General features: G+C 42.9%; 1 protein-coding gene across 10 annotated transcripts in view; it reads left to right on the top strand.

Annotated features, from left to right (window-relative positions):
* The window catches only part of LOC147024497 (uncharacterized), a 52,875-nt gene that overhangs the window by 39,803 nt on the left and 3,072 nt on the right, over positions 1-10,000 (top strand). For 3 of the 10 annotated variants that reach the window (XR_015059061.1, XM_085884480.1, XM_085884481.1), the window contains exons 6-8: positions 6,002-6,130; positions 6,258-6,938; positions 7,603-7,828. Coding sequence is in view for 8 of the 10 variants with exons in the window: in XM_085884480.1 (XP_085740606.1) it covers positions 6,002-6,130; positions 6,258-6,938; positions 7,603-7,784 (992 nt within the window). In the remaining 2 variants the exon portion in view is untranslated. Of the gene's footprint in view, positions 1-6,001; positions 6,131-6,257; positions 8,518-10,000 lie in introns of those variants that run through there. The other 7 variants (XR_015059062.1, XM_085884483.1, XM_085884484.1 and 4 more) reach the window with 4 other exon arrangements.

Genomic DNA, 10,000 nt, shown 5'->3' on the forward strand with positions numbered 1-10,000 from the left:
GAACAAACATCCAAACAAACAGACAGAATTAGACAATAAGGGTCACCTATTTCGGTGACCCAATAAGCAGACAGAAATGGGGTGAAAACATAACCTCCTTCACCTTCGGCGACAGAGGTAACTGGAATTGTCACTTTATAACTGCTGGCAGTGATGACCGGGTCCCAAGATGTTCCGCTTTGCAACCCCCCCCCCCTTTGATCGGACACTTGACCCTGACCCCTGACATTTATTATCATTCAATTGAATTCAGAATGGGATTAAAATAAATTCAATTCAAACAAGAAAAAGAGCAATCAGATTGCTCAGACTTGTTTTGAGTGGTGTATTTTTATAGGTTTTCAGGTAAATCCAATATGGCTGCCAAACCATGTGACCTATGATGTCATTTGTGTGACACTTTTTATTCCTCATGGATAGGTGGTTATATGTGTAATGTTTTGCCTCGATCTTTTCAGCCATTTCAGAGAAGATTTTTGAAGGTTTAAAAAAAAAAAAAGCAAAGAAACAATGTGGCTGCCGAATCACGTGACCGATGACGTCGTCAATACATTTCTGTGGACCATTTTATCCCGAGATGACCCTCAAAAATGTTCATACTGATAGGATGTGGCATTCTACATATGCAATTATGACGTCGTAGAAAGTTACCCTCATTCCTCATGAGGAGTACTTGCTATGTGCCAAGTTTAAAATTTTTCCTTGGTGGAGTTTCAGAGATACAGTGGTCAAAATTTTTTCTTCTGTTTTTCCAATATGGCTGCACCACCACGTGACCTATGACATCATAATTATTGAAACATTCTACATCAGTAATCGCACCAACGGTGAAAATTTCGTCTCAATCCGGCAAGCGGTTGCGGAGAAAGACACAAGTTCTGTGCGGACAAACAAATAAACAGACAAATGAACCCAAATGCAATGCCCTCTCCTTCGGCGAGGGTAATAAAAACATTAAAATTAATTACTTTTTTTATCAGTGTTTTGATTGGGGTTGGATGCAGTGCATATTGCTTGTGGCAGGCTGTCCAGTTAAGTTTGAATGCTCAGAACATGAAATAGAGGCTGATTTGCTTGGAAGTTTTTTTGAAGATCTTCATAATGGAGACTTGAGTGGCTGCCTTCATTTTCTGTTCCTCGACTTCCTTGGAACATTTCAGGACATTACCCGTCTCCCTCTGCACCTTGGAACTTATCATGCATTCGGGATCACGTTCATCAAAGATGGCCATGGCTTCATCGACCAACTCGAAACCTTTCGCCATGACCTTTGTTGTGAGGGTTTTAACAGGCACAACCTCCTCAGGACTTGATTCTGATTCCTCTCTGCACTCTTCCTCCAGAGCCAGAAGACCTTCATTGCTCAGCTCCTCTATGTGTTGGAGAAGCAAATCCTCAAACATCATGTTCGTCGATCTCCTGAAATCCCACTTGCAGGGCCATGTCCACAATCTGTTGCCTTGCTTCGCTGACTTTTAACCTCTGTGAAACCTCTGAACTCAATCACTGCTTCAGGCCAGAGTTGATGGAGATGAATATTATTGAGATGAAAGTGTGGACATGCGTTTCCAATAAAGTCCAGTTTCATCGAGGTTAAACACCTGACTTTGTGTGTAACCTCCATCTGCAATCAGCGATTTGAAGACAGCTGGAAATTGTTCGGCATCAGCTTCGCCAGTCAACTTGAGATTGTGGAACGCATGACGACTCTTGAAGCGCTCGAACCACCCATGACTGGCAGCAAAAGGCTGGATCATTGGTAAGTTTGGTTGGATCGCCATACAAACTCCTCACCTTCTCTTGAATGTCCATTACAGACAAGGACATGTTCTGTTGGTTCTGATGCGCTGTCCACATGGTCAGAATCTTCACCATTTTCTCAACAGCATCAGGCAGAGCGAGATCTTGCAGTTCTGGGAACACTGACATTCACTGTTGTCTGAGCGCTCTTATGGATTTTATCACGATTGTCACTAATGGTTCTCACTGGAGAATCACGAAGTCGCATCTCTCTTTGAATATCAATGCTGCGCTCACCTTTATCAACTCGATCTGAAACTTTTAATTTCACCTCTAATGAATGAGACTTTCTTGACTACTTCTTCACTTGATCATTATCTCCAGTGGCACTTGTTATACACTTTGCAGCCATCGTTTCGGCCGCTGTGAGTGACCGAGCACGAATGACTCGCTCAGAATGGCGTAGCGTGGCAAGTGTCTGTTTTGCGACATTTCTTTGCAGAGATTGTTTTACAATTGGTTGGAAGTCAACGTTCCTCAGGATGTCATTTTCCATGCACGTGAGTGAAAGCCAGTTCAAACGCTGCTGTCCCATTGTGCTGTGAAGCTGATTCTTTGTTAGTTTCAATCTTGAAAATGAGCGTTCCCTCATACGGTTGGTCACCATCATGCACATGTAGCCGGGTAAATCTACAACAAAAAATAGCCTTACCACAAAAAAATTTATACAAAAGGGTTTGACCTCCAAAATAAAATACTAAAAATATACTCAAATCCACCCACCGGAAAGGGCCTATTTTCAAGATGGCGTCCAAAATGGCCGCCGTGGGCTTAAATTGCCATAGATGGGCACTAGTTGGCCTATATTTGCGATTTTTGTGTCAATTTCTATGTTTCGGAGGTCAACAAATCTATTGAAATCATTTTCAAAGTTGATCAGTGATGGGAAAGCCTTAAATCCAAGATGGCGTCCAAAATGGCCCCCAAAATGGTGGCCATGGGCATAAAATTGCTATTAAATTGTCAATAAATGCCGAACATGTGTGATGTATGTGCCGATTTCCATGTTTTGGAGCACTATGTTCTTGATGGTGGCTCCTTGCTGCATCGTTTGTCATGGACAGCCGGGGACAGTTTCAATGTGATAGCCAAGTCGTATGCTGACTTCACTATTCATCACTCTGGAAAAGCAACAGTCGTTTTTGATGGTTATGATGATGGACCATCTATTAAGGACAATACACACAAGCGCCGTGGCCATATTGTTAATCCCGAAGTCAGCTTCACACCTGGAACAGAATTCTCTGGCAAAAAGGATGAGTTCCTGTCCAGGAGCTCCAACAAGCAACAGCTCATCAACCTCATCAGTGAGGAAATGAAGAAAATTGGCTTGAACGTAATTCATGCACCAGGGGATGCCGATGTAGACATAGTAAAAGCGGCAGTGACATCGTCATACCAACAATCAACTACCCTGATTGGAGAAGATACAGATCTGTTGGTGCTATTATTGCATTACGCTAGCGTCGACAGCAAAGAACTGTATTTTCGTTCTGACAATTCATCCAGGAACTGGAAGGTGCACAATATCAACCAGCTGAAAGTATCATTGGGTGAAGAGCTATGCCCACATCTTCTCTTCCTTCATGCCTTCACTGGGTGTGACTCGACATCTCGAGTATTTGGAATTGGAAAAAAGTCAGCATTTCAGAAACTGGCAAAGGGGGATTCAGCAATCAAGACTTGTGCAAACACCTTCCTTGTCCCCAACCAAACAAGAGACATGGTCGTGGAAAATGGCAACAATGCCATGAAAGTATTATTTGGAGGACATCCCTGTGATTCCCTCGCCAAGTTGTGATATAATGTCTTTGTGAAGAAACTCGCTTCAGCTAAGTCGTTTGTCACCCCAGAACGTCTGCCACCAACAGCGTCTTCAACAAGGTTTCACTCTCTGAGAGTATACTATCAGATTATGGTCTGGATGGGGAGGAACGGAAACTTGAAGGCAACAGACTGGGGTTGGAAACTGGAGGACAATAAACTAGTTCCAGTCATGTCAGACAAGGACGCTGCTCCAGAAAAGTTGTTGAAGATAATCCGATGCAACTGCACAACTGGCTGTAGAACAAGTCACTGTAGCTGTAGGGGATACGGTCTGCCATGCCACAGTGTCTGCGGACCCTGTCAACTTGATACCTGCGAAAATCCTTTCAACAAGACAGTATCGGAGGACGAAGAGGAAGCATAGTTTATCGATGGTAAATGCTACTTCAATGAACGAACTTTCGTTGATGTTTTCGATTTATCCTATCTTGAAGGCATTTTAATTGAAAGTACGTTCTAGAGGAAATGGTGATCATTGTGAGAGCCGATTAATTTATTACTTTCTAAATTACCAAAGTATATTTTTATTTATGTTATGCACAAGATCGTCAATTAATTCTGATCACTACACACGGGACAACTTTTCAGGTAGACAATATTTGAAGGATTGGGCATGACCTCCAAAACATAGGAATAAACACAAACACTACAAATGTAGTCCATTTATTGCCTGTTTTAAAACAAGTACACGCCCATGGTGGCCATTTGGGGGGGGGGGGCATTTTGGACGCCATCTTGGATTTAAGGCTTTCCCATCACTGATCAACTTTGAAAATGATTTCAATAGATTTGTTGACCTCCGAAACATAGAAATTGACACAAAAATCGCAAATATAGGCCAGCTATTGCACATTCTATGGAAATTTAAGCCCACGGCGGCCATTTTGGACGCCATCTTGAAAATAGGCCCTTTCTGGTAGGTGGATTTGAGTAGATTTTTAGTACGTCATTTTGGAGGTCAAAACCTACCCAAAACCGTTGAAAAACCTTTTGTATCAATTTTTTTTGGGGTCAAACCACAAATTTACTCTACGAATGAACACGCTGAGTGTGATTTCAACATTGGGAAACAGATTTCAAGTTATCTGAAATGAGTTTTGCTGTACACCACAGGGAGAGTCTCGCATTCTTCATCATGGACCATGTAATGACGTTTTGTCAGGTCAGAGTTCAGGGAGTCCAGAATAGGGAGGAATGTGTCCACCTTGAAGTTTTCACTTTTGTGCAGAAGTATCTTTTCTGCCGATCCATCATATCTCGTGAGATGTACACTTCGCTTTCGTTCACGTTTGTTTACATTCGCTATATTCCGAATCTGGACACCTACTTTTGGCCTTCAGTTCATATTCACTGAATTTGTCTCTAACTTCCTGAAGATGTGTTTTCAGCGATTTGAGAAGTTTCATAACAAGTATGTCCACATCTTTTGATTGCAGAACCATACTTGCTTTGCTCACTTTTTCGAGAATGTCGTTCCAAAGAATTGTCAGAAAGATGGTCTCCAGCTTCTCCATTTTCTTTCTCATTCCTTCTGCATTGTGCCTTGTGTTCACTTCCTGGTCAGTGTCGGCTGATTGAGAATCCAGTGCATCTTGAATTTTCTCGAAACCTCCGTGCAGAGCAGTGACAGCATCAAAATGTGTCGACCACCCAATGCCAGACAGACGCTTGACCACAACATGATCCTTTCCCAAAGATGACGTCGGAACATTCCAACGATGTGTGGAAGCTGAGAAAAATAAATACAAATGCTGAACAAAGTCAAAGAAGGAGACGATCTGTGGACCACACTCCGCCGCTTTTACTCCCACCAATTCAGACTGTGTCCAGCACACAAGGGACATAGATGGTGAATTCAGTTATTTCACGGATCCGTGTTTGCAATCCAATTTTTAAAATAAAAATAGTATTTTATATAATTTAGTAGTGGCACGCTCTATTCATGGGGTCCCTAAAATCATGGGGGTGCCCAGCGTGCCCAAGTGTTAAGACTGCTCTGTGTGTCCCATGACGTATGGTAGGATATTTCTGCATTCTCCTTTGTGAGCATGAAACATTGTGGAAAAGGAATTGCACTCACGTAGCCTATACAGACATTTAACTGGAATGTAAAATTTTACAAGGGAACAATCTTGTCTGCAAACCGATTACATTGTGCTCCTTCATGCATGTGATGAAGTGAAAGGCCTCAGCCTCCAGGTGACTAAATGGCATTGCGCATGATCCGGTGTAAAAGTAACTTTTTATGTGACAGAACCTATTTCTGATGAGTCATCGGACAATGAAGTGTGGACTAGGCTGTAGAACGTGGCAGACATGGGTCTGTCGTGGTTGTTTCTGACTGTTGCTGTGTGTGGTGAACCGCTTGATGCAGGGCGAGGAACAGATGGCTTGTACGAGGGTTTTGAGCGAGATGTTTTTCGCTCGGTCATCGATTACTTCCAGAAACTTCCAGAACCTCTTCTCACATATCGTCTGTATTCTGTTTTCTCCAAAATATTGGGTTCGTTGTTCTCTTTGCTTTGTAATGTGTTGGTACTCATGCTTGTTTACTTGAATTATACAATTTGAGACGAAGAAATGCATTCATAAACCTGTCCTGTTTACTGCCCTGAACCCTTTTCCCTCAGTGTTATCAGGTTACCTGGTGCTCTCAAAATATGCCTCACCACCACGACCTCTCGCCCCATCGCACCGTCGTGATCCCTGGCGACCAATGCCCCAGCAGCAGCATCCTCATCGTTTTAGCTCGTGTGAAAGCCTCGCACCAAACGCACTGCATGGAAATGGTTTTGAGCATGAATTGTACCAAAATGGCGAGATGCTTCGCCAACGGCCCTCTCGACACTTTTACTTGACAGATGTCGGAAGGAAATGTTACAAGCGTGAACGATCTTGTTCCGCGGTGAGTGCTGGTGATGTGCTTTTGGAGGTTGGTGCCGGGCTTAACAGCATGGCGAATGTGAAGAGAGGACGATCTCAATCGTTGCCATCGACACGTGAGGTTGCAGTTTCCCCAGAGAAGGGACACCCATTTGTAATTTGTCCAGGCCATTCCAAACGTTCAAATTGCTTCAGCCAAGAGAACATCGATCCAAAACCATCATCATGCAGCCATATTCATTGTGCAGGACCCATTCCCCGGGCTCGGTCTCTGAGTTGCATAGTCCAGACCTCACTGTTGACGACTTTTGCTGAGACTTCAAGTGAAGTGAATTGCAAGTCGGGCACATTCAGACCTCAAAGCCTTTCTGCGAGGTCTCAGATACTTCCCACACTCTATGGTCCAAATGGCATTACAATGGTATTAGGTGAGGTTCTGAGCTTCACCAATAATCAAAATGGTCTTCATCATGACACTTGCCATAGCTTGTACATGGTGTTAACTTTTATTATATTGTTACGAATTTGGAAGCTTACTGCACACAACAGCCAGAGTCTTTATAGCTCAGTTATATCGGTAAGTGTGTTTCTAGTTAGGGTCCCCTCCCTAGTCGAATGGGAATTAAATGTACGTGCGCTGAGGAGTGATTTTGATAGATAGGATTTTTGCATTTTACATCACCTACAACAACAAAAACAACACCCTGCTCTCGGCATTCTTTGCGCGCTCGCCAGTATGTGGGCGTGCCTGGAATTCCATGTCTCAGGCGGTGTGCGTTTCGGTGTGTATTTTGCACCGTATATGGTCACAAAGCATTTCACGTCAGCTGCATGCTAAATAAGGGTATGCGTCGTTTTCTGCCCAATGGGCGATGAGCAGACCAGATTCGGGGTGGTCCTTGGCAAGAAGGTGGAGCCGCGACACGTGGTCCACCCAATGAGAGCAGGCCACGGATGAGAGGACCGTGCCCGGGAACAGGAGAAGGAGCAATGAATGATTGCGTCCAGTGGGCAAAAAGCGCTTCGGTCTGGTCTGTGCGGACAGCACCGCGCGCTTGCGTCCAGTCTGCTCGAGTGTGCGCCTCTGTCCAGGTCTGGAGCTGACTGCATCACACGGATCCGAGGCGTCTCGTCTGGCGCATTGCTGCGGGCGGTCGACCATCTCGACTCGGGAGATCATCTTGTGTTGCCTGCCTGCGAGCCGGAGGAGCGTGCCAACGCCCGACGCTACCCTCCCGACCTGGAGCTTGGAGCGGCTTCTGTTGCGGGTTTGAGTCCTGTTACCCCAAGATCGTCGAGAACCACACGAGGTGGACAGGTCCATGTCTTTCTGGGAATTTTTTTGTGTGTGCGTGTGTGTGTCCTTGGGCCCCGTCTTTAAGTAACAACTGTGTAAGTGCTTTCTTTGCTCATTGTGTATTGAATTTCTTATAGTCGTGATAATAGTCCGTGGGCTTATGTAACATTTTCTGGATTTGTCATTTTTTGGGGTAGATTCGTGTTACTCATGTCTAAACACATCTAGAAACTTCACTGGTTTAGAAAAAAAAGGTGCCAGTTTTTCCATTAACATTTAGGGCCTCCATTTACAATTTCAAAATGGGCACTGCCAAAAATCTTCTTTTAAAAATAATATTGCAAATTAACCATAACTATCCATTCAAATGTCATACAATATTTATTTTAATTTATCTAAACTCATAAAGGAGACAGATTCATTAGAAGCAAACTAAGAGCACTAGAAATACTCTAAATATTGGAAAAATTCAAGATTGCCACCTGATTTAGGGGTTTTTCTATGTAAAATGCCATTACTTTTTAACCAATAGACATAAGAAGATGTTTTTGGTGTCTAATCATATGTTTTGGCACAGGAGGATTCCAATGATAACAACATATTTATGATTGGAACACTCTTTGCCAATCCTCCAAAACATTTAACAGAAATAATATAGAGCATGTAATTCAATATAAATTTATTTGGGTGGTTATACAATGAGAAGACGGATAAGTTTTTTTTTTTTTTTTTTTTTTTATTTATTTTTTTTTTTTTCCAAAGGTATGAAAATGCTGCATGTATAAATCAGGAGTGTCAATGTTAACGATTAAACATTTATAATTGTCATTGCTTCAATCATCTTCTAGATCTTCACCAATCCTTGGTGGTGTTGTGTTCGTACAGCTGTCGCCTTCCCCGCCACATTTGCAAAGTTCAGTACAGACCACACTGTTTCCTCTGCATGAGCACCTTCTTGATATGAACAATGATTTCTCACAGTTACACCTGACGAGCTGCCGCACTGAGTATGGAGCTGGTGCAACCTGAGAAAGAACAATCAGTAGCTTTTTGACTTTGTTTTGCCACCTCAAGGTCAAAGGGTCAAGAAAAGTTGGGTTCAATACCATATCCTGGTGCCAGATATTACACTGGACATGGGCACAGCGTATATGTTCAATCCATGCTCCCTGAGTCGGTGGCAGTTTGTCAACTCCTTGTTCATCTGTGAGTTGCTTGAACAAAAACCATCTCAGCATCTTTGCTTGCCCAATGTGGACTCCAACTGAAGAGAAAAGAGAGCAAAGAAACTCTTCACAACCACGAAGAACTTCTTCAGATGGCTCATCCCCTTTGCCAAGGTCAGCTAGTGCTCTCAGAATGGTGGGGCTTGCCTTCAGGAAAGTTGTAAAGCACCCCTTCTTTCCCTCCCTTGGATATGTCCTGTCGTATCACAGCCTGTGAGAGCATGCCAGTTGATCAAGGCTGCTGATTTCTCTGGGCCAAGCTTGTCATATATATATATATATATATATATATATATATATATATATATATATATATATATATATATATATATATATATATATATATATATATATATATATATATATATATATATATATATAGGCTGTAGGAAGACTTTCCGTCGTATTTCGCTTGTGCCCATGATTCGTGCAGAATGGTTGCCAAGTAGTGGTGTTCTTCGTCGAGCCAAAAGTAGCACATCAGTGTCTTGTGAATATTTGTGGACGTTCATTCCATTGCTCGCAACTTCTACAGCATGATAAATTATAAGTGTCCGCCTCTTCCTGTGTGCTGACACCGCTCATTGTTTCAACTTCATAATTCGTCATGACCTCTTTCCGTGTTGCAGTCATAACCTTGACAGTACTGTGGTGGATGCGCTGATGGGAAAGGTGGAGAGTTAGTGAATCCTTTGTGCTGCTGCTGATGAGAAACATCTTTTTGTCTTTGATGCCTGTTGAGTCTTGAACAATGTAGCATTGAGTTCCCTTCAGCTTGCCTTTCCGCCGCTCTCGAGTCTGCTCCTTCAGTGATGCATTCTTGGTGTAATTATCAAATATAACTCGCACTTGACAATATCCACGAGCCTTTGAGTCAATGAGTGTGACAAAGGATGTTGCAAGTTCTTTGCAAGTCTTGAAATTTTTGACTGCCATTAATTCCTGTACCATTCCCATTCCATCAACT

This window comes from Eptatretus burgeri, chromosome 6 (genome assembly GCF_056783735.1).
Source record: "Eptatretus burgeri isolate ZD-2024b chromosome 6, Ebu_testis_v1, whole genome shotgun sequence".
Taxonomy (NCBI): Eukaryota; Metazoa; Chordata; class Myxini; order Myxiniformes; family Myxinidae; genus Eptatretus; species Eptatretus burgeri.